Consider the following 27,993-nt stretch of genomic DNA (forward strand, 5'->3'; position numbering starts at 1 on the left):
TTAAGAGGGTTTACTTCTACCAATGTGGGTTTTATCTCGGAAGCCATGCAGAAAATTTCTTTCAGGCCTTAATAAAATGATATAGCACTTGGGGGCAAAGATGCAGCCCAGGAGTCCTGCACTTGAAGCCAAGATGGAGAAAACCTCTGTAGCCACCAAGACTTTACCCTTGGCACTGTGGTAGACAGGCAGGAAAGTGAGCCAGACACTGCAGAACACTAGCATGCTGAAGGTCAGGAACTTGCCTTCATTGAAGATGTCAGGCAGGTTCCTGACCAAGAAAGCCACAGTGAAGCTGGCCAGGGCCAGGAAAACCAGGTATCCCAAGACACAGTAGAAAGCAGTGAGGGAGCCCTTGTTACACAGGATTATGACATGGCCAAATTTAGAATGTGCATCTGTATCAAGGAAGGGAGGGGAAATCCCCAGTCAGAGTCCACAGAGAGTCACCTGGATCAGAGTACAGATGGGAATGATGAAGTTAGGAGCCCCTGATAGCAGTAGCAACCTCATCCTTCTCCCTGGAGAAGTGACCTTGAAAGCCAGAACCACAGTTACAGTTTTGGCCAAGACAGCAGAAACAGCTATAGTGAATGCAAGTCCAAATGTGGTTTGCTGTAGAATGCAGGTGACTGTATTGGGACGGCCAATAAAGAGCAAGGGACAGAGAAAACAGAAGATGAGGGAAATGAGCAGGATGTAGCTGAGAGTCTGGTTGTTAGCCTTGACAACGAGGGTGTTGTGATGTTTCACAAAGACTCCAAGAACAACTGCTGTGAGTGTACATAAACAAAGAGCCATGCAGGCCAAAGCCATCCCCAAAGGCTCTCCATAAGCCAGGAAACTTGCAGTTTTTAGGAGGCACTGGTTTCTCTCTGTGTTGGCGTACTGGTGATCTGGACATTTCATACACTGCTCCATATCTTGTGAGGAATTCAAATAAATATTAGTTGCTTTTCAGTACTTAAAAACAATTTAAAAATCCCTTTACAGAGATAATTCTTTTTAAATACATTTTTATTGTAAAAATACTGAACAGAAGAGTTACAGTTACTTGAGTAAAATAATGAGCATTTTAGCGAGCATTGTTGCCTCCTCCTTTGTTTTCCCCCTAACATCCCATCCTTTCCTCCTCCCCAATTACTCCCTCTTCCTCTCCCCCCTCTGCTGAAGTTGTAAAGTTCATTTTCAACATAGCATCTTGTACATCTCATTGTTACAATGGGTCAACCTGTACCCCTATTTAAGCATTTTGTTTTTTTCCCTTGCCCTCCCAAAATTAGAACAGTGTATATACAAGATGCAGGGCACCAGAATCAAATACAGTGAAAACAAGGCTTATACTGTGGGTGAGCAACATACCACAGAAACAAAAAAAATGACATAGTACATTATAAGTACAAGTAAGTTATGAACTTACTTGTCCAATTAGACATCTCATTCTCTGAGCAGTGGGTACAATCAAAGCAACAGGCAGCCTTTCCCTCCTGAGGGGATTTTCTGAATCCAGGACCACAATTCTCACTGCAGACAGAGAGAGGAGGCTAAGAAAAATCAGATACATGTCAGTAACTGTACAAACTTTTACCTGACATTCCAAAAATCCCATTATTTTAAAAGATAGGATTGTTAAGCACATTATTTTATGTACATAAATCTGGTCAGTTAAGTGAATGCTGCTATAGATTTCACACCATACCACAAAGGCTTATGAGCTGTACCCTTGATCTTTATCTAGACTGTTGAACTATTGAGAAGTGTAAGACCTTTAAAAGGTAGAAGTTGGGGGCTGGAAAGTAGCTCAGTGGTAGAGTGCTTGCCTTGTATGCATGAGGACCTGAGTTTGATTCCTCAGCACCACCTAAGCAGATAAAGCTGAAAGTGGCGCTGTGGCTCAAGTGGTAGAATGCTATGCTTGAGCTTAAGAGCTGAGGGAGAGTGCCCAGGCCCAGAGTTCAAACACCATAACCCACAAAAAAAATAATAATAATAAAGTTAAAAATAAATAAATACCAACCTCAATACAGTGAAAACAGGGGTTATACTAATTGTAACCCCTCTGTATGGTATTTTCACAATAAATAAAAAGAAAACTAAAAAGATAAGCAAATACATGTAGACATATATGTAAACATATGTTTCAATTTAAAAATTCTGTAAGTCTGTCTTTAACTTTTTAAACAATTTCAATGCATAAATATTTTAAAATGAAAATCAGAACTGATTGTAAAAATAAATAAATAAATAAATAAATAAATAAATAAATAAATAAATAAAATCTTTTTTAAAATGGTGAAAGTTAATGGTGAGAAAATAAGTCCTAGTGGCTTGCCCTGCGGATTTTCTTTGAATTCATGTGATTTTTAATTCTCTCCTACTCATTTGTGGCTGAAGAGGTGTAAAGAGGAAGAATCCTCTGAATTATTTGAATGATGTTGTAAGATATTGCACAGGCCTCCTTTTGCTAGGGTTGTTTAACCCCAGGTCCATCATATCTTCTTATTTTTCCAGTGACTATGAGGTGAGAATCTTGTTTTGCTCAGACTCCTTCACTACTTAGATGCTTAAGTAGTAGGCAACTAACCATTTAATGGAACTACCTTAAGATGGAGCAAAATAAACCTTTAAAACAGAGAAAATGATTCCTTTTGTACTTTGTCACAGCATAGAAACTTTAGAAAAATCCAATTTATATTTTATGATAACATGCTCAATAATCCTTTAGAACCACACTGTTAACTTTTTTTTTTTAAGTTGATCCTGGTGCTTAAACTCAGAGCCTGGGCACTGCTCTTGAGAGATTGTTTTCCTTCAAAAGTAGCATTCTACCACTTGAACCAAATCTCCACTTGAGATTTTTGTTATTTATCTGACATAAGAGTCTCAGAGATTTTCTCCCCAGTTGAGCATTAGCCAGACCTGTAATCTTAGATCTTAGTTTGTCAGCTTAGTGAGTAGATAGGATTACAAACCTGAGCCATCAAAGACCATTCCTGTTAAATTATTCACTTCCTTTCCTATCCAACAGTCAGTGCATACAGTTTCTTAAGGTTGAAATATTTAAATGTATAATACTTGGCTGTTAGTAAGCATATAATCTACAAATTTGTGTGTGTGTGTGTGTGTGTGTGTGTGTGTTTGTATGTGTGCCACAACTAAGTCTTGAACTGAGAAGCTAGACTGTGTATCTGAGCTTTGTTGCTTAAGGCCAACATCCTAATGCGTGATCCACAGATCCACTTCCAGCTTTATTGATGATTAATTGGAGATGAGTCTCACAGAATTTTCTGCTAGGACTGATTTGAAAACATGATAGTTACATATCAGCTAGCTAAGTAACTAGTATTACAGGAGTAAGTTCCTGGCACACAACCAGGTACAAATTTTAAGTTGAATTTCGCTTACTTATATGTCCTTAAAATCATTACAAAGTGATCCAACACACCTCTGTATTTTCTATGGACCACTCTACCATATTATCAGATAAAGATAGTTGATTGCCATGTAGTGAGTATGGAGAAAACTTTCCTACTTTCACTTCAAGCATAAGACCTTCTGGAAATTTCCAACTGTTCACAATGTCATACTCTGCCTCCAATTTCCTTTTTTCATGCAAAATCACTTGATCTCCAGAAGGATTGTGAAATTGGATGTTCTTTAAAAAAGGATGCATCTAAAAGAGAAACATCATATTATGGAGAAGAAGTACATCCCAGATTTAATATGAAAAATGTGAAGATGAGCTCCCGGTTGCCTTAAATTTCTGATTCAGAATATGAAAATGGCAGAGACACTTAAAGAAGTATCCCAATCCATGGAGGAGTAAATGTAATGTTTCTGAATCGTAGTCACTCAGCATGGAAAGAGAAGTTCTCTTTTCAAGAGAAACCTAGTTCCATGTTCATGAAGGAGACAATTCTCAGTTGCCTAACTACAATTTTCCACATTAACTAACTGTGTGAATGTCTATAGATTGAGCTTGGTAAATTTTTAATATGCAATGTAAAATAAAATTGAATCACTTATGACAAATAAGATAATTATGTGTAGGAGCTCATTGTCTGCAATTACTTAAGAAATGCAGAGGGAAACAGTGATTTCACAGTTCTCAAAACATTACTAATTAGCATGTTTAAACTCCTTGTAGTTAAAACAATTTTTAGAAATATGGAATACATCTTGTCCTTGTTCCTGACCTGCTTTTTCTGAGGTGCACATGAACACATGTCTAAATAATCTCAAATTCATTTAAAGCAATATAATTTCTTAAGTTTTGGAAAAATTCCTGAAATATTTGATTTCATACAGTAAGAATCCTCTCTCTGAAGTGACTTTCTTCTTGGTGTGTGCCATCCAACACAGAAGACCTTACCTGTGTGGGGGAAGACAATGTCCCTTTTCTATTTCCCATTGTTTGTGCTTCTGTTTGATGAAGAAGCATCTCATGGAGAGCCTGGGCCACAGCATACACAGCATTGTATATATTGTAACTGTATCCAGACATAGTCATGTCAAAAATGTGTCCAGGCAACCAATCCAAGGAAGCATCATGAGGACACTTCTCCCATATTATACAGTCAGACTTAGAATCTGAGCAATTAAAAGAGAGAAACCACAGCCTAGAAAGGAAAAAGTCTTCTGGGTACTTGGAAGGGTTAACTGCTTTGACAAAATCTGTGAATCCAGAAACATTTGGGTGACGGTGTGCAAAAATGAGAGGTACATGGAATGAACCTAGAATAAAATATCTTTTTCTCATGGTTAAATTCCACTCTGAGTTCATGATAAAAACTTTCCCTTCTATTAAAAATTGATCAGCACACATTATAATCTGTAGTATGGATTCATTATCAGCATATGTGATGATGACATTGGCTGAAGATTTATTAATCTGGTTATAATGTGCCATAAATTTTAATGCATAAGACAAGGCAAAATTTAGGATCACTACCTCAAAAGCTACACAAACTCTGTTCTTGGCCATCTCTTCTTTCAATGCAGGATGAAGCCACAAACCATTCTCATCCTCTAAGGTTATTAGTCCCACCCAATTCCAGCTGAAGTGAAGCAGTAATAAGACCATGGCAGTTGCTATCGATGTGTCCTTTGGGGCCACTTGATAGAGAGCAGGAAACTTGTTGTTGTTGCTCAGGGCATGATCAAAAGGCCCAGAGGTAATCTAAAGGGAATGACAATAGGACACTAGGAATGAGAAGACTTCCGTCCAACATAATTTCAGTCGTGATATATATTTTGTAACTATGTAAACTAGATGGAAGGTACATTATTCTTTTAATTTTTTTAGAAATATTTTTAATTTTAAATTATTATGCAATGTATCATTTTGTTTGTACTATGTCTCTTGATCTTTCTTGCTGTTTCCATCAACTCCTATCATCTACATCCACCTCCCTGAGTTTACTAATTGCATTTCTACATAGGTACATTGAATAGCATGTTGTATTTGCCCACCCATGTACTCCTTATTCCTTTGCCCCTTTCCACATCTCCTTAACATATACCCCCTTATCAGAGAAGATAATCTTCAGTTTTCTGTTGTTCATTTTTTATACTCTCTGTTTTTCAGAGAGGTTACACCATGAAATTTTAGTCTGATATGTGCCATAATTGAGTCAAATTGATTGTGTGTGTTTGTGTGTGTGTATATATATGTGTGCATTCCATATATTTTTCTAATATTTCATAGTTATATTTTATTTGTTTTATAAATACATTTTATTGTAAAGATAATGTACAGAGGGGTTACATGAGTAAGGTAATGAGTACATTATCTACCAAGCATTATTACCGCTCCTTTGTTTTCCCCCTACTATCCCTTCCCTCCCTAGCTCCCCAACTCCTCCCTACTACCCAAGAAGTTGTAAAGTTTGTTTTCAACATTGTGTCTTGTACATCTTATTGCTACACTGACTCACCCTGCATTCTTATTTCAGTAATTTATTATTTATTACAAGATGCAGGACATCAGAATCAAATACAGTGAAAGCAGTGGTTATAACATGGAAGAAGAGCATCAAAAGAAACAAAATAATCACATACTACATTATAGGTACGTTAAAAATAACAGCAAGAAAAATAAAACCACTTGTGTCCCTATCTTGGGGTTTATTTCTCTTAGCATCATCTAATATGGCCAAATGTACATAGCTTTTGATCTCTTCTGTTTGTTCTAGACATATGCTACATATTGCAAATAAGGGAAACCAAGGGACCTATGTTTCTTTGGGCCTGGCTTACTTCCTTAATATGAGTTTTTCCAAGTCTTTCAATTTCCTAACAAATGGAGCAGTGTCATTCTTTCTGATAGAGACATAGAATTCAGAATATGCATATATATATGTGTGTGTGTGTATGTGTGTGTGTGTGTACACATATATATGTATATATATATAGTTGTATATATATATACATATATATACATACATACATATATATGTGGGGCATCTGGGTTGGTTCCATATCTTAGCTACAGTGAATAATGCTAAGATAAACATAGTTGTGCTGGTATCTTTAGTATGGCCATGTTTTTTATCATGTGTATAAATGCCCAAAAGTGGGATTACTGGGTAATAGGGGAGCTCAATGTGGACTCTTTTGAGGAACCTCCATACTGCTTTCCAAACTGGTTAAGCAAGCTTATACTCTCACCAACAATGGAGGAGTGTTCACTTTTGGCCACATCCTCTCCAGCATTGGTTGTTATTAGATTTCTTGATTATAGCCATTCTAACTGGGATGAACTGGAATCTCAATGTTGTTTTGATTTGCATTTCTTTTATGGCTAGAAAACTTAAGCATTTCTTCGTGTGTCTATTGGCCACTCTTATTTCCTCTCCAGATAAATCTGTCTTTAAGTCTTTAGCCTACTTATTAAATATGTGGTTGTTTCTTTGTGGATTTGTTTTGGGGGGATATAATTTTTTGAGTTCTAAGCATAATTTAGATGTGAGACCTTGTTTGTTATATGGCTAGTGAAGATCTTCTCCCAATCCATGGACTTTTTTTCTATTAAGTTTTTTTGTGTGAATATACTGTAACAGAGTGGTTACAATTACATGAGCAAGGTAATGAGTATATTTCTTATCAAGCATTGTTGCCTCCTCCTTTGTTTTCCCTTACCATCCCTGCCTTCCCAGCTCTCCTTCCTTATCTCCCCCCACCACCAAAGTTGTAAAGTACGTTTTGGGGCATAACATCTTGTACATCTCGCTGTTGCGATGGGTCCACCTGTATCCATATTTAAACCATTTGTTTTTTCCCTTCCCCTCCCCAAATTATACCAACATCAAATACAGTGAAAATAGGAGTTATACCGTGGGCGAGGGACATACAAAGCAACAAAGAAATTATATTGTAAATATGTTAGAAACAATAGCAAGAAAGAAAAAAACATTTGAGTCCTTATCGTGGGGTTCATTTCACCTAACATCAACTTGTCTGACAGTTTCTGCTTGTCTCAGACATATACTAGTAATTGCAAATAAGGGAAACCATGGGATCTATGTTTCTTTGGACCTGGTTTACTTCACTTAATATAATTTTTTCCAAGTCTCCATTTCCTAACAAATGGAGCAATGTAATCCTTTCTGATGGAGACATAGAATTCCATTGTGTATATTCTATTGATCTTGCTAGCTATATGCTTTGCCATGTAAAGCTCTGCAGTCTCATGCAATCCCATTTGTCCAGACCTTCCCTTTTTTTGTTGTGTTTCTGGTTCTTTATTAAGAAATTTTCAGCCTGTGCCAAGGAGCCCTAGAGCTTCCTCTTCCTTCCTGTAATGTTTTCAGAGTGTCTGCTTTTACCTCAAGCTCTTTGATCTTATTGGAGTTGATTCTGATGCAGGCTGATATATATATGGGTCTAGCTTTACTTTTCTACAGTTGTTTAACCAATTTTGCCAGCCCCATTTCCTGAAGAGACTGTCTTTCTTGCATTCTATTTTTATCACCCTTATCAAAGATTAGGTGGGTATGGGTCTGAGTGTTCATTTCTGGGTCTTCAGCTCTATTCCATTGGTCTTCAACTCTGTTCCTGTGCCAGTACCAAGCTGTACCAGTACTAAGCTGTTTTGATTACTAGGGCTTTATAGTAGAGTTTGAAATTTTATATTGATATTCCTCTAGCACTTTTCTTTCTTCTAAGGATTGTTTTTCCTATTTGGGGTCTTTTATTGTTCCATATGAATTTTGGAGTTGCTACTTCTATTTGGTTGAAGAATGACGTTGGGATATAGATGGGTATCACAGTGAATTTGTACATAACCTTTAGCAGTATTTCCACTTTTACAATGTTAATCCTCCCAATCCAGGAGCATGGGAAATTTTTCCACTTCCTTACTTCTGCTTTAATTTCCTTTTTCAGGTTTTAAAGTTTTCATCATAGTGGTCTTTCACTTCTTTAGTTAACTCCTAGGTGATTTATATTTTGTTTGGCTATTACAAAAGGAGTTGCTTTCCTCATTTCAGCCACATTCTACTTGTTGTTGGCATACATAAAAACCATTGGTTTCTGAGGTTTAATTTTATACCGTGCTTCTTTGCAAAAGTTTCAGATCAGCTCGAGTAACTTCAGAGGGGAGTCCATTGAGTTCATTAAATACAAGATCATTATCATCTGAGAAGAGGGAATGTTTTATTTCATCTTTCCCTATTTGGATTCCTTTTATGTTTGCTTATTGCTCTAGCTAGGAATTCTAATACTAAATTGAAGAGAATGGGAGAGAGTGGACATCCTTGCCTCCTTCCTGAATTTAGAGGAAATGGCCTTAGCTTTTCATTATTAAGAATGATGCTGGGGCTGGGAAAGTGGCTCAGTGGTAGAGTGCTTGCCTTGCATGCATGAGGCCCTGGGTTTGATTCCTCAGCACCACATAAGCAGAAAAAGCTGGAAGTGGTGCAGTGGCTCAAATTGGTAGAGCGCTCGCCTTGAGCTGAAGAGCTGAGGACAGTGCCCAGGCCCAGAGTTCAGGCCCCATGATCAGCAAAAAAAAAAAAAGAAAAAGAAAAAAAAAGAAAAAGAAAGAAAAGAATAATGCTGGCGGTAGATTTGTCATACACAGCTTTTGACATATTGAGGAATGTTCCATGGATTCCTACTTTTTCCAGAGCTTTCATCATAAAGGGATGTTGGATCTTGTCAAATGCTTTTTCTGCATCTATTGAGATAATCATGTGTTTCTTTTTGCTCTTGTTGATGTGATGAATTATATAAATTGATTTGTATATATTGAACCAGCTTTACATTCCTTAAATGAATCCTGTTTGATCCTAGTGTATGATTTTTTTGATGAGTTGTTGAAATTGATTGGCCAAAATGTTGTGAGGAAGTTTTGCATCCATGTTCATCAAAAAAAAAAATGGGTCTATAGTTTCTTTGATGAGTCTCTGCCTGGTTTTGTGCTGAGGGTTATGATGGCTTCATAGAAATAGTTTGGTAGTGAATTTTCACTTTTAATTTCTTTGATTAGTTGAGGGGATATTGGTGTGACTTCTGCTTTGAAGGGCATACTTTTATTTCATCTTTACATTATATATGAGGAACATATACCTCCTTTCTATTTCTAAGCCTGACTTCTTTCAGTATATCTTGTACATGATCATACATGGGGTGGGGGGTAGTAAAGGGCCAGGGACTCAGGGCTTCATATACTTTTTGGCTTTTTCCCTAAAATCTAACACTCTACCACTTGAACCACATAATACTGCCTGCTTAATTTTACTTAATTAGAAATACATTTCCTGATTCTCTATGATATCAGATGTGATCCACCAGTACCTGGCTCAACATATTTTGAAACTTTAATGTCATTTTTTGTTTCCTGACTTTTTGAAGAAAATTAATGATAATGCCTAAAACTTTAAAAAAAAACACACATTAAAACAAGCCCTTTATCTGCTCGAAGTTGTCCATATCTTTTGCCAAGCCAATAGGACTATAGAGATCCCATTTTTTGTATATTCACTGTTTGATAATTTTAGTGGTTCATAAATCCAGTCTCTATCATTCTTTTCCAATACCTGAAGTAGAACCAAATTAGGCATTTTTAATATCCCCACCCTACCCACTCTCACCTGTGGAAACCTGTACAGGTCCAGCAGTGTCCCAATCTGGGTAGACAGTGCTCCTGTCATTCCTGTAAGTACTGCTATTGACTTGTTCTCTCTCATACAGTTATAGTTTGGAATCTTGTACTTTCCAAAGAGACAAATGAAGGGATTTTTAAATGTTGTCCTTGTTCCATATTGAACGTCATAGATATCAAATCCCAGAGTCAAGTTATGTAAAAGATCAGGGTTTTTGTTGATCTCTTCAATAGCAAAAGCCAAGGCCAAAACAAACTGGTAGTTCCTGAAAGTAAACCTGCATAGTGAACATAGAAATTCAGATGGAGTATTTCAAACTTACGACTATTTTGAAGTGAATGCTTCACTTCTCTGCCAATGAATATGTTAAAATATTATCCCTAATTGGGATAGAATGAGAATGTATAGGATTATGTAAGGGCATGAAAGGAATTTGTATGAATAACATCCAGAAACTTGGTTAAGATGACAAAGAATTTGTTTAATCTCCACTACCACATACTTGGACCACAACCAACATGTTTCATTAAACATGGAGTAGGCTTTCATGAGACACCAAATTTTCTGTTCTCCTCACCCTGGGTAACTATCTCCACCTGTGTAAAAAATCTTGTGTTTCAAGTCACCTGATTTATGTTGTGTGATTATATTGCAAGCGCAGCTAAATGAGATATTGTCAATTTAAGAGCATCTTTCAGAAACAAAACTTCATTTAATGAAGATTATTTCTATAGGAAGCTCTGCTCACAGACCCAACATAATGAATAGCTCTTCCTGAACTGTCAACCAGAATAAGAGCTTACATATAAGATAAAGGAATTTTATTCTTATTTATGTAATAAAACTATAGGGTGCCATCCAACTCCAAAGCAATCATTATGGAGAGGAACCTCCAACATGGGGGATAAAGAAAGAACTGTGAGGAACCTATGCATTGAAATACACCTTTCAAGGCTACAATGGGAAATTGCACTAAGCAGTACTAACATCTGAATACATTTAGATTGAGATACTGGGAAGAAAAGAACATACAGGAGTAAAGAGGAGCAAAGTACTTTTCTTTTTCTTTTGTCATGTCATTTTGTGCAATGGTAAGTCTGTCTGTGTACATTGTAAAGAAATTAATATAATGAAATCAACACACATTGTTCAAAGAAGGAAACAGAGGCAAAATAGACATACAAATGATTTGAAATGGATAGAAAGTATCAATTGAAATACAAGAAAAAATGACAAATAAAGGAAGCTTAATTCTTACAGGAAAACCCATGTTACAGGGAAGACAATGAAGGACCAGGAAGATAGCTCTTAAAAGGCTTTAAAATCACAGCAAAAATGTTTACATGCGCATGAGAAGACTAAATAAAAATTATTAAAAGAATGCATAGCATCTACAAAGAGAAGCCTAATGAAGATCACAAGATGGAAAGGGGTCCAATGAAAATATAGAAGACAGAAAAATCAAGGAAGTAAAAAAGGCCATATATGATGAAAAAAGGAAACTTAAGTAAGAGTTAGATGTTGTTAAAGTGATCAATTAGAAAGAAAAGAAATAAAAATCAAAGTAGAAGTTCTTAACAGCAGAATACATAACAGAAGACAGAAAAGAGAGGAGACAGTTTTCTCGAACAAGTTCAAGAAAGAATAAGAACTTCAGGGATCAGTCAAACTGCATGATTTAAGTCTAGACATTCAGGAAGGAGAAGACGTATTTAATCAAATTCTAGCAGAGAAGTTCCTGACTATGGAAAAACATAGACACATTCAGGTTCAAGAGCAGATTAAAAACAGAACTACTGTCTTATTGTAATTTCCACAGGACCAATAGAAACCAAGGAAAGGAAGCATGAAGCTATCAAAGAGTAATAATTGATTGCTTCTGAAGGTAAACCTGTCAGAAAATACAAATTTCTAATCTGGAAGCTGAATGCAACTAGAGCCTGAAATGTTGTCTGGCAAACAGCTACCATACAAGAATAATGTACAGAGCAAAGCATTCATTCATTACTGAGGGACAAGTATAAAACTGCGTAAAAAGAAAAATTGAAATAACTTTCTCCACCAAACCAGCAACAGAAAAGATAGCTAATGATGTTGTAAATATAGAAAACCAACAAGAACACAGTAGTGGAAGAGAGAAGGCCCCTTATTCGAGAGCCAGATTAATATAGTAAGAAAAGATGAGACACAGTCAACAAATGGTTGGATACCATTTCAGGAGTTCCCAAACACTTCTCAACTATCAATGTTAATGAACTTAACTCCAAATACACATGACATAGATTGATTAATTAGATCAATGAACTTAACTCCAAATACATGACATAGATTGATTAATTAGATCAAAAGCAATAGCCATTCATCTGCTGTCTAGAAGAGACCCATTTTGTCAACAAAAATGAACATTCTCTAATTGAATGCCTGGAATAAAATCTTTCAAGCAACTGGCCCACATAAACAGAGTGGAGTACAATCCTACTATCAGATGAAATATATTTCAAATTAAAATTAATGAGAACAAACAAAGAAGGACTTTACAGACTAATAAATGGAACTCTCCTTCAGGATGATGTAATAATTTTAAATATCTATGCACCAAATAATTGTGCACCTGATTTCATTAAACAAATACTTCTCATTCTAAAACTTCTTCACTTAAAAAATAGATCCAAGCACAATGAAAGCTGGTAAAATCAATACATGACTGTCACCACTGGATAAATCAATTAGTCATAAATTCTGCAAAGAACCATCAGACTTAAACAATTGACCAACTAGACTTACCAGATATCTACTGGATAATTGACCCCAGACCATCAAAATAAACATTCTTTTCAGCAACTCAAAGAACATGCTCCAAAGTAGATCATAATTAAGTCTCAAGGCAAATTCAAGAATTGATATTATTCCCTATATCCTCACAGATCAGAAGAGAATACAATTACATCTGAGATGAAAAAGCTATTACATAAAATTCTCTAAAACATGATGACTGAACAACATATTGCAGAATTGCCAAAGGGATATTGAAGGGAATGGAAGGGAAATTCAAATATTTATGGAACTTAACATAAATGAATACATAAAAACCAACTCTTCTGGGACACAACAAAGCCTGTACTCAGAGGCAAATTTATTGTTCTGAGGTCCTACAAAAATAAATTGGAGAAATCTCAAATCAGTAGTTTAATGAGGAACATTAAGCTTCTTGAACAACAGGAACAATCCAAACACCAAACAACTAGATGGAAACAATTAAATTTAAATCAGAAGTAAACAAAATAGAGAAGAAAATATCTATTTTATCTTATATTAGTATTGGAACTCCTGCTTGGTTATGGGGGCCGTTTGCTTGGTAGATTTTGTTCCAGCCTTTCACTTTCAAAATGTGTTTGTTTTAATGGGTAAGGTGTGACTCCTGAAGGCAGCAGATAGAAAGATTTTGCTTTTTAATCCAACAAGACAGTCTATGTCGCTTAATTGGAGAGTTAAGTCTGTTAATGTTGAGAGTTAGGACTGAGAGGTATTTGGGAGTTCCTGCCATTTTATTCAACTTATTAGGGATGCGGCAACTGGGTTCTTCCTATGGTTCTGGGATTCTCAGTTTGGGTGCAGTTTCTTAGCCTTTTCTTGTGGTCTTGTTGGTTTTCTATGTGTAGAACATCTTTAGGTATATTTTGTAGAGCTGGTGTGGTGAAGATATATTGTTTCAGTTTTTCTTTGCTATGGAAGGTTTTTATTTGACCTCGCTTATGCAGGAGATTTTAGCTGGTTACAGAATTCTTGGTTGATAGTTGTTTGTCTTTAGGCATGGCGTACATCATTCCAGGTTCTTCTTGCTTTAATTGTCTCTGCTCAAAAGTCTGAGATTATTCTAATTGCTTTCCCTTTATAGGTGATTGATCTTTTCTCCCTGACAGCTTTAAGGATCATTTCCTTGGTCTGAATTGATCCTGTGTGGATTATAATGTGACAGTGGGATGTCCTGTTCTGGTCTGGTCTATTTGGAGTTCTTGAAGCTTCTTGTATCTGAATAGGCCTATCTTTTTGCATGTTTGGGAAGTTCTCTGCTAGGATCCTGTTAAACAAATTTCCTAGACCATTAACTTCTGTTTCTAGGTGATCCTCTACACCCATTATCCTCAGATTAGGCTTTCTGATAGTGTCTTCCAAATGTTCAATAGATCTGTCATATTTCTTGGATTTGTCTTGGATAGTTGCATGTTGTTTCTGTATAATATCTAGGCTGTCTTCAATCCCCGAGATTTGATCTTCTGCATGGAGTAACCTACTGTCAAGACTTTCTACTTTGATTTTATTTCTTTTCCTCCTAATTGGTCAGCTTTGATGGCTTCCAATTCTTTGTTGGAGCTTTGTTTTAGATTTTGTATGAGCTTCTTTACTTCCTTAATTTGGTGTTCAGTGTTTATTCTCAAATCACTTAGTTGATTTGTTATGGTTTCCTTGGACTACCATTTCTTCTCTTGGGCTCCATTCAGCATTTCCTTTGTGGTCTCCCTGAATTTTTTTCAGTCATCTGTTTATGGATTCCATGAATGCCTCTATTGATCTTTGTCTAGTCTCATCCTGCTCTCAATTTCTGTATTACTCTTTGATGAGCTTCCTGTCATTCACGCAATTCCTTTGGTTCTCTTTGACTGTTCACAGACTGCTTACATCATTCCTATCTTTCTCTTTGACTGTTCTCAGCCTGCTCACACAATTCCATTATTTCTCTTGGACTGTTCTCAACCTGCTCACGCAAGTCCTGTATCAATCTTTGAATAGCTTCCTCACGTTCATGAGATTCCTATATTAATCTTTGGTTTGCCTGTTCTCTTTCCCTATCATGCTCATACTGAGTCCTTTGCACGTTTTCAGTCCTTTCATTCACCATGTTTACCAGTCATGTTTGTAGACCTTTTCGGGAACTCTTCTCTCGATTATTCACTAACCGTTCTGTCACCAGATTATCATGAGTGGGAGTTGAGATATCAGGACTTACCATTTTTCTTGTGATTTTCAGATTGTTCTGCCCATTTGGTATGAAAGTAACACAAATTTTGTGCTAGAACACTATTTTAAGGCAAGCATCAACCAAAGTCCTAAATTTGCACAGTCAAAATGGCTGCAGATACAATCTAGTTCAATAGATACAATCTATTCAACATCAAACAACTATGGGTTAATGGGCTAAGAACAGCAAAGAAGAATTTGGCTTTCAGAAATTATTAGTTTTAGGGAGAAATGTGGGGGGAAATAGGATTAGAGGGATGTGGATAGGTAAAAGGAGAGTGAATTTAACCAAAGTTCTAATCTCAGAGAGGGAAATGGATTGGACAGAAAGATAAGAGGGACATTGAAAAAAAAGAAAAGAAAAAATGGGAAAAAAATAATTTAAATTTAAATAGTGAAATACAAAAATTATATAAGTTTAAAGAAGTGATATTGAGAGAATGATAGGATGAGAGTAAGGGGGGGATAGAAAGGAGACATGAAAAACTAAAAAATAAAAATTCTTAAAGTTAGTTGAAAATTACATAGGTATAAAGATATAATACTACTATTAAAGAAGTCAAGCCTAAGAGGTTGTGAATTGAGTAATAAATTTCTGGATTAAGAATGCACACAATGGGGGATATGGTCTAGTAATCGATGTTGGGTATATACATGGGGATGAGCAGAACAACAATTAAGTCACACAAAAAGATAGAAAGAGAAAAAAATGAAAAGAATCAAAAAAATCAACATAAAGGACCAAAAAGATCAAAAGACATTAAAAAAAAGCACACACACACACACACACACACACACACACACACACACACACACCTAAAATAAAAATTATTAGAGGAAAAAATGAGAGAAAAAAGATTAATAGATAACAGTTTATAAAAATTAAAATTAAAAAGTGGTACAAAAAATGTTCTTTAATTTTTTTAGGGGGGTAGAATGGAAAGATCCTGTATCTCCCCTGTGTCTGTAACCTGTCTCTTGGTGGAGTCTCTGGTCTGCTTGTGTTGTTTGATTTTCCTGTGGCTTGATTGGTTTCTTTAGTCAGTATGTTTGAGCAGGCAGAAAAATGTTCTGCCTTACTCAGGATTTTGTGATCCTCCTCCCAGGCTAGTTCAATAGGAGAGAGATCTGCTTTGAGTATCACAAAAGAAGGAGATGGTTCTTTACTCTAGTTAGCAGATGCTGTCAACAGATTAGGTTCTAGGTATGGTTGAGGCCTTTCACCACACAGTAGCTTTTCACTGAGGGGTTAGCTTCTGAGACACTCACAGAGTGGAGCCTGGAGGCATTCTCAGGGTTCATGTTTACTGAATTTCAATTGATTGTCTAGGCTGCTGTAGGGAGGGTCAGTCTCTGGCTCTGTTAACCCAGTGAAGAAAGCCCATCCTCCGGGGGCAAAGCCTTCTCTGCCTTGGCTGGGTGACTTTCCTCTGAGTGGAGCTGAGCCTTGCAGGTTGGCTCAGGTTCATGTAACCTGCTAAATGACTCTAGTTTTCTTCCAAGGCCTGAGTTGGAGCTAGTTGCTCTAGAGGGCCTTTGTCAGTATCAAGATGGAGATCTCCAGTAGTGGGGGGGAGGGGTGGCCTTCCCTTCTCTGCTCCCTGAGAAGGAGTGAGGATGTCAGGGTTCTACTCATGCCAGTCTTAGTTCCTGGGCCATCTCTGGTCTGCAGGATGAAGAAATCTGCTCCTTTTCAGTTCTTGCTGGTGTTGAGTAGAATCTCCATGCCCACTGCATCTGGTGCCTTTGTCCTGGACTCTCTCTGTTGTAGGTATGGAGGCTAAGGCTGCTGCAGCTGCAGTCAAAGCCACCGCAGCTGCGTCTACTGGCAAGCTTTCAGATCTGTCTCTTTGCCTGGATTTTCCCTCTGGCCAAACTCTCTGTACTGTGATGGCACACTTGGTGTGATTTTCTAGGCTAGGACTGCTCAATGAAACACTGAAACTGCTTTCTCTGCAAGAACATTTTTAGCCTCCAGCTTCTCTGCCACCATACTCCTCGGACTCTCGATTTCTATTCTTTTTATGATCAGATTTGCTAAGAGTCTCTCAATTTTGTTACTTGTTTCAAAGTAGAAATCTATTTTGTTAATGTTTTTTGTAGTATGTTCTTCTCTATTTTGTTTACTTCTGATTGTCACGTGACAGTCATGTATTTTCCAGCTTTCATTGTGCTTGGATCTATTTCTTAGATGAAGAAGATTTAGAATGAGAAGTTTTTGTTTAATGAAATCAGGTGCACAATTATTTGGTGCATAGATATTTAAAACTATTACATCATCCTGAAGGAGAATTCCATTTATTAGTATGGAAAGTCCTTCTTTGTTTATTCTCATTAATTTTAATTTGAAATATATTTCATCTGATAGTAGGATCAATACTTCCACTCTGTTTATGTGGGCCATTTGCTTGAAAGATTTTATTCCAGGCATTCAATTAGAGAATGTTCATTTTTGTTGACAAAATGGGTCTCTTCTAGACAGCAGATGAATGGCTATTACTTTTGACCCAATTAATCAATCTATGTTATGTATTTGGAGTTAAGTTCATTAACATTGATAGTTGAGAAGTGTTTGGGATCTCCTGAAATGGTATCCAACCACTTGTTGACTGTGTCTCATCTTTTCTTACTATATTAATCTGGCTCTCTAATAAGGGGCCTTCTCTCTTCCACTACTGTGTTCATACTAATTAAGGGGTCTCTACTTAAGAAGGATATTACAATTCTAAATATTGATTCACCAAACAATAGAGCACCAAAATTTATCCAAGAAACACTACTTTCCCTCAAATCTCACATAGATCCAAAGACATTAATTGTTTAACACACCACTATCCCCATTAAACAGATCAACTCGGCAAAAACTCAACAGAGAAACCACAGATCTAAACAGCTGCATACATCAACTAGATTTAACAGATATCTACCAAATATTTCACCCAGCAGCATCAGAATACACGTTTTTCTCAGCAGCACACAGAACATTATCCAAAATAGACCACATTTTGGTCACAAAGCAAACTTGTCCAAATTCAAAAACATTGAAGTTATATCTTGCATTCTCCCAGACCACAAGGGAATAAAATTAGAACTCAATACCAAAAGCCACCAAAGAAGTCCGGTAACAGATGGAGGCTGAACAACATACTGTTGAATCCCCAGTGCATCATGGAAGAGATTAGAAAGGAAATTCAAATGTTCATGATATTCAAGAAAAATGAGCACACAAAGTATGAGCTCCTTTGGCACACAGCAAAGAAGTACTCAGAGGCAAGTTTATACCTCTGAGTTCCTACATCAATATATTGGAGTGATGTGAAACCAACAATTTAATGAGAAATCTGAACCTCCTTTAAAAATAGCAGCCAGATAAACCCCAATAGAGTAGACAGAAAGAAATAATTAAAAATTACATCAGAAATAAACGAATTAGAATCCAAAAAAAAGTAGAAAGACTTAAAAAGACAGAGTTGGTTTTTTAAAAAAAAATTAACATAATCGACAGACCCTTAGCAAATCTGATCAAAAAAAGAAGAGAACACACCAAAATAAATCAACTCAGAGATGATAATGGAAACATCACCACAGAAACAACCAAGATTCAGAACATTATAAGGGAATACTTCTCAAACCTTTATGCTAATAAGTTTGAGAACTTGGCAGAAATGGACCTTTTCCTAGCAAATATCAACATGCCAAAACAAAACCAAGATGAGTTAAACCATCTTAACAAGCCCATATCAAGAATTAAAATAGAAACAGCAATAAGAGACCATCCATCTAAGAAAAGGCAGGACCAGATGCATTTAGAGTGGAATTCTACAAGGCTTGCAAAAAGCAGAGCTCAAACCAATGCTCCTCCAACTCTTCAATGAAATTGAAAGAGAAAGTTCACTACCGAACTCATTCTATGAAGCCATCATAACCTGCATCCCAAAACCAGGCAAGGACTCATCAAAGAAGGAGAAATATAGACCCATTTCTTTGATGAACATTGATGCAAAACTTCTCAACAAAATTTTGGCCAATCAACTTCAACAATTCATCCAAAAAATCATACACCACGATCAAACAGGATTCGTTTCAGGCATGCAAAGCTGGTTCAGTAGACGCAAATCAATTATTATAATTCATCACATCAACAACAGCAGGGATAAGAACCACATGGTTACCTCAATAAATGTGGAAATAGCACTTGACAAGATATAACACCCCTTTATGATGAAGGTTCTGGAAAAATTAGGAATCCATGGAACAGTCCTCAATACAATAAAGGCTGTATATGACAAACCTACAGCCAGTATTGTACTTATTGGTGAAAAACTAAAGCCATTTCCTCTTAAACCAGGAAGCAGACAAGGATGTCCACTCTCTCCACTTCTCTTCAATTTAGTAATAGAATGCCTAGTACAGCAATAAGACAAGATGCAAACATAAAAGGGATCCAAATAGGGAAACATTAAGTAAAACTCTCCCCTCTTTGAGGATGACATGATTCTGTATTTAAAGAATCCCACGGACTACACTCCCAAATTACTCAAGCTGGTTCAAAACTATGGCAAAGTAGCAGGGTATAAAATTAACCCTCAAAAATCAATGGCTTTTCTGTATGCCAACAATGAGAAAAGCGAGGCTGAAATTAGGAAAGCAACTCCCTTTGTAATAGCCCCACAAAAAATAAAATGCCTAGGAATTAACCAAAGAAGTGAAGGCCTCTATGAAGAAAACTTTAAAAACCTGAAAAAGGAAATCAAAACAGAATTTAGAAAGTGGAAAAACCTCCCCTGCTACTGGATTGGAAGGATCAACATCGTGAAAATAGCAATACTTCCCAAGGCTATCTAGAAATTCAATGCAATATCTATCAATATCCCGACCTCTTTCTTCAAGGAAATAGAAGAAGGTATCCAAAAATTCATATGGAACAATAAAGACCCCGAATAGCAAAAACAATCCTTCACAGAAAGCACAGTGCTACAGCAAAATCAATACCAAAATTTAAACTCTACTATAAAGCCATAGCAATCAAAAAATCTTGGTACTGGCACAAGAACAGACCTCAGGACCAATGGAATAGAATTGAAACCCAGAAATGAACCTACAGACATATAGCCACCTCATCTTTGATAACAGAGCTAAAAAAATTCAATGGAAGGAAGACAGCCTCTTCAGTAAATGGTGCTGGCAAAATTGATTAATCACTTGTAGAAAACTAAAGCTAGATACTTCTATATCACCCTGCACCAGAATCAACTCCAAATGGTCAAAGACCTTGGAGTCAAAGTAGACACTCTGAAAACATTACAGAATAGAATAGGAGAAACCCTACGTCTCCGTGGCACAGGCAGAAATTTTCTTAATAGACACTCAGAAACACAATAAATCAATGAATGATCTGGATAAATGGGATTGCATGAAATTGCAGAGCTTCTACATGGCAAGCGACATAGCTAGCAAGATCAATAAAAAGCCCATAGATTGGGAGAAGACCTTCACTAGCCATACCAACAGACAAGGGTCTCATAACTAAAATATACCTGGAACTCAAAAAATTAAATCCCCCAGCAATGAATCCTCAAAGAAACAACTGCCCAATAAATAAATGGGCTAGAGACTTAAAGACTAACTTCTCTGAAGAGGAAAGGATTGCCAATAGACACATGAAGAAATGCTCAACCTCCCTAGCCATAAAAGAAATGTAAATCAAAACAACATTGAGATACCACCTCACCCCAGTTAGCATGACTATAATCAAGAACGCTAATAACAGATGCTGGAGGGGATGTGGACAGAAGGGAGCCTTAGTGCATTGTTAATGGCAGTGTTAACTTGTTCAACCACTTTGGAAAGTAGTATGGAGGTTCCTTAAAGGCTACACATAGAGCTCCCCTATGACTCAGCAATCCCACTTTTGGACATTTACCCAAATGATCACAAACAAGAGCATACTAAATCTACCAGCACATCAATGTTATTGCAGCATTATTTACCATAGCTAAGATATGGAACCAACCCAGATGCCCCTCAGTAGATGAATGGATCAATAATATGTGGTATATATACACAATGGAATTCTATGCCTCCATCAGAAAGAATGACATTGCCCCATTTGTTAGGAAATGGAAAGACTTGGAGAAATTACATTTAGTGAAGTAAGCAGACCTAAAGAAACCTAGGTCCCATGGTTTCCCTTATTTGAAATAACTACTATATTTCTGAGACAACCAAAAAAGGTCATATAAGTTAATATTGGGTGAAATGAACCCCAAGATAAGTATTCAAATGTTTTTTTCTTTCTTGCAGTTGTTTCTAACATATTTATAAGATGATTTCTTTGTTGCTTTGTATGTCCCTCCCACACGGTATAAACCCCTGCTTTCATTGTATTTGATGTTGGCATAATTTGTGGAGGGGAAGGGAAAAAACAAATCATTTAAATAGGGATACAGGTGGACCCATTGCAACAATGAGATATACAAGTCGTTATGTTGAAAAACGAACTATACAACTTTGGCAGGGTGGGGGGGGGGTGAAGATGGGAAGGGATGAGAAGGGGAAACAAAGGAGGAGGCAACAATGCTTGATAAGAAATGTACTCATTACCTTGCCCATGTAATTTTAATCCCTTTGTAAGTTATTTTCACAATAAAAAAATACACAGTGACATGATCAATTATCCAGCTTTCCAGGCATTCACACAGAGTCAGACCAAAGGAGAATATTTTTAGGAGAGGAACACAAAGGTGCAAAAAAAAGAAAAGAAATGTAGTCATTACCTTGCCCAGGTAATAGTAACCCCTCTGTATGACATTTTCATAATTAAAAAAAAAGACAATGGGGGCTGGGAAGTTGGCTCAGTGGTAGAGCGTTTGCCTTGCATGCCTGAGGCCCTAGGTTCAATTCCTCAGCACCATATAAGCAAAAAGAAAAAAGCTGGAAGTGGCGCTGTGGCTCAAGTGGTAGAGCACTAGCCTTGAGTTGAAGAACTGAGGAACAGCGTTCAGGCCCCACAACTGGACCCAAAACATAAATAAATAAAAAGATTACAAGTATGAGTCATCAGTGCCTTTAAAAAAAGACAATGTAAAAATAAAAAAGAATAGAAATCAATGAAATCAATAAAATTAGAGGCAAAAATTGGAAAATCAAAACATACATTTAATATTCAGAAAATTATAAAAGAATGATTTTTAAAACTTTATCATAACATATTAGATAATGTGAAGGAAATGGTAAAATCCTACAGAATAAAGATGTACCATATCTAAAAAGACAGATGGGAACAAACTAAATTGATGCATAATATGTAAGGAAATTGAAATAGCAGCAGGGTTCCAATGGCTTATTACTGTAATTTTAGTTGCCTAGGAGGCTGAGATCTGTGGATCACAGTTCAAAGCCAGCAGAGGCAGGAAAGTCCGTGAGACTCTTATCTCCAATTAACAATGAGAAAACCAGAAATGGCTCTGTAGCTCAAGTCATAGAGCACTCACCTTGAGCTGAAGATCTCAGGGACAGCGTCCAGGCCCAGAGTTCAAGCCCCACAACAGACAAAAAAAAAAAAGAAAGAAAGAAATTGAAATGGGAAAAAGAGGCCTCATATCCAAGAAAAGACCAGGAATCTAGGGAGGTCCAATTGAATTCTATAAGACCTTCAAAGATAGCTCTCTCCAATATTCTTTAAACTCCTCGATGAAATCAAAAAGGAATGATCACTACCCAATTCATTCCTTGAAGACAGCAAAGCATTCACCAAAAGCCAGACATGCACTTATCAAAGAAAGAGATATGTAGACCTATTTCCTAGATGAACATCAATGCAAAACTTCTCACTAAAATTCCGTTCAAGCTAACTGAACAGCTAGCCAAAAAAAAAATCATATGGCAGGATCAAATGGGATTCATTCCAGGGATTCAAATCTTGTTCAATATGAACAAGTTCTTTAAAATAATTCAACACATCAACAGAAGCAAGACAACAACTACATAATCATCTAAATTGATTCAGAAATATCATGTGATAAGATTCAACACCGGTTTATGATCAATGCTCTGGACATGCTAGGAATCTATAGAATGTTCCTCAGTATAATAAAGGCCATATATCACAAAATTATAGCCCACATTATACTTAATGGCTGAAAGTTGAAACTGTTTTCTCTAAAATCAGGAACAGGACAAAGATGTCCACACTCTCCATTCCTTTTAAATAGAGTAGAGGAATTCCTAGCAAGAACAATAAAACAAGAGTAAGAAAATAAAGTGAATCTCAATAAGGAAAGAAGGAAGTATGTAGATGGCAAAATCCTGCGTTGAAATACAACCATTGATTCCTTCCCCAAATTATTTGATGTGATCTAGAGATTTGGAAAAGTAGCAGGATCTCACTTAACCCACAAAAAAACAATAGTTTTTGGTGTTCCAACAATGACAGGATCGAGACAAGTCAGGATAGCAATTATTTAGTAATAGTTTCAAAAAAATGAAAATGCCTAGGACTTAACCAAAGATGTGAACAAAATCTATGAAGAAAACTTAAAAATCTAAATAGTTCAACACATATATAAGGGAATAGAATAACCTTCCATCCTCCTGATTGGGCAGTAATGGCAGTACTGCTCCAAGGTATCTACAAATTCTATGCCATATGCATTAAAATCTCAACAACACTCTTCAATGATATAGAAGAAGCAATATGAAAATTCTTATAGAATAATCAAAGACGAGAGTAAAAATATTCTTTAGCATCAAGTACAGGGTTCGAGAACTATCAATACCCAACTTCAAACTCTGTGACAAAGCTATACTAATGAAAAATGGTAGTGGCAGTAGATGACCAATGGAAGAAATGGCCAAAGTGTGAACCCACATACCTATAGCCATCTAATAATTTATAAGGGAACCAAAAACACAGGATGGAAGAAAGTCAACCAGTGCTGGCAAAATTCAGTATACATATGGAGATAACTGTATATCACCCGTCAAAAGTATCAGTTCCACATTGATCAATGACCTCAATGTAAGACCACATACCCTGAAGATATTATAGTAAGAGATGAGGAAACACTAAGGATCCTTGGCACAGTTTGAAACTTCCTAATTCAAGATCCAGAATCACAACGAACCAAAGATAGTGTAGATAAATGGGATTGCCAGAAGGTGAAGTTTCTGCATGACACTTAGAAAGATAAATAGCCCATAACATGCGAGAAGGTCTTTACTAAGTATGCATAAGCCAAAGACCTCAACCTAAAACTTACTCAGAGATTAAAAAAGAAATAACTCCCACCTAATAATTTTTTTTAAAAAACCCTATTAGTAAATGGGATAAAAAGAGAGATTTGTATAAAGAAGACATAAGAATGTCCAAATCATACACGAAGAGATATTTGATACCTCTGGCAAAAAATAAATGCAAATCAAATCTGATTCCATCTTACCCCAGTTAGAATGGCAATTATGAAGAAAACTAAGAATTACAGATACTGGCCGGGATGTGGTCCAAAGGGAACATTACTACACTGCTTGTGGGAATGTAAAGTTTTTTAACCACTCTCCAAAGGAAAATGAGCATTCCTCAAAAGAGTAAATATAGAGCTTCCCTATAACCCAGAAATTCCATTCCTGAACAGTCATCCAATAAACACAAATGAGGCCACACTAAAATATCTGCCTAATCATGTTGATTGCAGCATTGTTTACCATAGCCAAGATATGAAATCAACCCTGATCCCCTTCAGTGTATGAATGGATCAAGAAAGTGTGGAATATATACAAACTGGCATGACTCCATCTGTATGACACTACTACCTTCATAAGGCAATGGAAACACTTGGAAATATAATATTAAGCAAAGTAAGCCAGACCCAAAGAAACATAGTTTGCATGTTTTCCTTCATTGTTGTAATATAAATGTGTTTATAATATCTATCTACAATATATTTACAAGTAAATACACTGGATGGTAAATGACAAAAACTTACACTTGGTCATGACAGGGCTTTAAGCATTCATACAGTGAGACTAAAGAAGGATATTCTCAGAAGAAGACCTCATAGGCTCAATAGCTAAATGCATATAATCTTAAAATGATGTTTATTGAAATAAACTCCCAAGAAATGGAAACAAGATTTTTGTTATTTTGATTTTTGTTTTCTCCTTTGTCACTATTTATTATGTATATAATTTTATCTGCTCTGATGAAAGTTAAGGGGTACACAGAAATGGTGGGATAAAGGGTTAACAAACGCAGCAGTGATACTCTCTAGACAATAGGTCAAAACTGAAATATAAAACTTGTTGGGGAAGTGATCAGGAGGGAAAAAATGAAGAACATAAGGGAAGAGTTGGCACCATTCAAAAGGGAATTTTCTCATTACCTGACTTATGTAACTGTAATATATCTGTACTTCACCTTCATAGTAGCAGCTAAAAAACTGAAAAAAAGAAAGTCAAGTAAGCCTGTCCATGCAAATTAAATCCAAAAAGTAGTAGTATCTGTAACATATCACATTAAATAGACTTTAGTGAAAGAATAAAAAAGTGATACATTGTAATGTCATAATAAAAGGGATCAAAGCCACGAGATGAGAAAGTAAGTCTAAGTGTTGGTTTTAACAATACTCAAGCACTGATCTCTATAAGCAGACTTTGAGATCATCCTCAATGCAATTATAGCTAAGATTTCACTGAGAGACCTCCAGACAAAATCAACAGTGAAGATTCAGAATTAAATTTCACCCTTGATTAGACAAGCCCCACATAAGAAGTAGCCAAGAGGAAATTTCAACCAACTTATATTGAATAAAACATCTATCATCAATGTACAGAATATTTTCCAAGAGAGATGATGGGCAAAACACCTGCCACATTTTAATTTTTTTGAAAGTATTTTGAGCACACATGCAGATCACACTCTTGCAATGCTAGAAATTAACAAGGAAAATAGGCACCGAACATGCAAATCAAATGAATTATTTTCCAACCATTAATATTACTTAAATATTCATTAAATTAAAAGTATTCAATTAATCAAAAATTAATGAATGATAAATTGAATTTTAAGGCAAATTTCAAGAAATGAAGTGAACCTAAGAATCAATGAAAATGACAACTGCATGTAATAAATCTACAGATATAGAAAATGGAAGAATGGAAGGAATCTAATAACCTTGCTTAAATCAAGAGAGCAGATACTATAAACAGAAATTACCCTGCATCTCAAGGAACTAGATATGCAATCTAAAAATCAGCAGAAAGAATAAAATCAAGCATAAAAAAGAAATAGAGAATACAAACAAATAGCAGTAAGCATGAATCAAAAGACTTTTACAGAAACACAAAGGTAATAAGACTGAAGTAAAGCTAATAAGACTGAAGTAAAAATCATGAATAACCACAGCAGAAATGACCACTATTACACATATCAACACAAACTATGCAGGATTCTGGATGAGCCCATACTAGTGACATATAAGATAAGGACATATATTTTCTAATGCAGGGAACAGAGTAATTCCTATCCCTGCCATCTCTGCTCCCATCAGTGGGCAGCTATCTCAGGCTATACCTGTTATACAAGCACTTGAAAAGGAGACAGCACATGGTAGAGGCAATGACAATTTCTCTTGAAATAGGTATCAAGCTGGCTGTTATAGTTCCTTGGAGTTTTGTATAGTCACATTTCTTTTTTTCTTTTTTCTTTTTTTTTTTTTTTTTTGAGTAGCCACTTATTGAGACCCTCTGCTAGAGACCAATAGCCAAGGACATGCATGTACACAAATAAAGCAAATCTCATCTTGGGCAGATAAAAGACTCCCTTATGGGATCTTTGGTAATGTTTGATAACACCTGGATTGTGGAGCACATGTGACATGAAATAATGACACAGTGATTAATTTGAAACTGTAGCTATTTTTCTAAAGTAAAAGAGAGAGAAGAGAAAGATAGTGTGTGTGTGTGTGTGTGTGTGTGTGTGTGTGTGTGTGTGTGTGTGTGTGTGTGTGTGTGTGTGTGTGTTTCCAAGGGCTTGAAATAAGAACCTGGATACTCTCCTTGAGCTTTTTTGCCCAAGTCTAGCACTCTGCCTCTTGAATCCCCGCACCACTTCCAGCTTTGGCTGATTAATTGAGATCAATGTCTCAGAGATTTTCATGGCAGGCTGTCTTCAAACTTCGATCCTCTGATATCAGCCTCCTGAGTAATCAGAATTAACTTATGATTCAGCAGTCTACAATGAGTTTTTTTTCAGTGTCCTCAAAATATGTGTTACCAAAGACCAGTCCTGATGCCACTGGCCTGTGGGGATGAAACTGTGACTTCAGCCTTTTAGCACAGAACTCATGATACTGACACAAGTTGTTTGTAATAATGTCTCCTCATCGTCTGCAGTGAGATATGGGATGGAGAAGATACTGGAGTAAAGTCAAGTGCTTACAGCACTGCAAAAGAAGCTACATGAAAGAAAATCAGAGACATTTTCTATTAGCATTTATAAACTTCTCAGAAGATCGAAAATAAAAGATAAAACAGTGAAACTGAGCTGTTTCTGTTGCAGTATGAATGGGCTTTCAGGGTAAGGAAGAAAGAGTACGCTCATCTGTGATTCCAGAGTTCCCCCATACATTCCCTATCCTGAGAACAAAACAGTAAATGGAAATAAATTGATGAGTTACTTACGGCTTGTTCTCTTCATGCTCAAAAGCATCGGTGTTACTAAGATCTGTTCCCAAAGTGTAGAGAGGGAAAAACCCAGCAATCATCACATCTCCATCCATGTGTGCTCGGTGCTTCATTGAAGAATGGCAGCTAGGACTAACCAAGGATCTGACGGGAAGGGAAAGCAGGAGAAGAAGGATTGTGAAAGTCAAAG

General features: G+C 36.4%; 1 protein-coding gene across 1 annotated transcript; it reads right to left on the bottom strand.

Moving 5' to 3' along the window:
• LOC138835291 (vomeronasal type-2 receptor 116-like) lies at positions 1-27,939 on the bottom strand. Its single transcript, XM_070033855.1, is given in 6 exon segments — positions 1-923; positions 1,421-1,544; positions 3,446-3,673; positions 4,373-5,179; positions 10,095-10,383; positions 27,801-27,939. Coding segments are annotated over 6 exon segments (2,487 nt in total). The 5' UTR covers positions 27,917-27,939.
• Between the last annotated feature and the right edge of the window lie 54 nt (positions 27,940-27,993).

This window comes from Dipodomys merriami, unplaced genomic scaffold (assembly GCF_024711535.1).
Source record: "Dipodomys merriami isolate MVZ:Mamm:240054 unplaced genomic scaffold, mDipMer1.0.p SCAF_233, whole genome shotgun sequence".
Classification (NCBI taxonomy): domain Eukaryota; kingdom Metazoa; phylum Chordata; class Mammalia; order Rodentia; family Heteromyidae; genus Dipodomys; species Dipodomys merriami.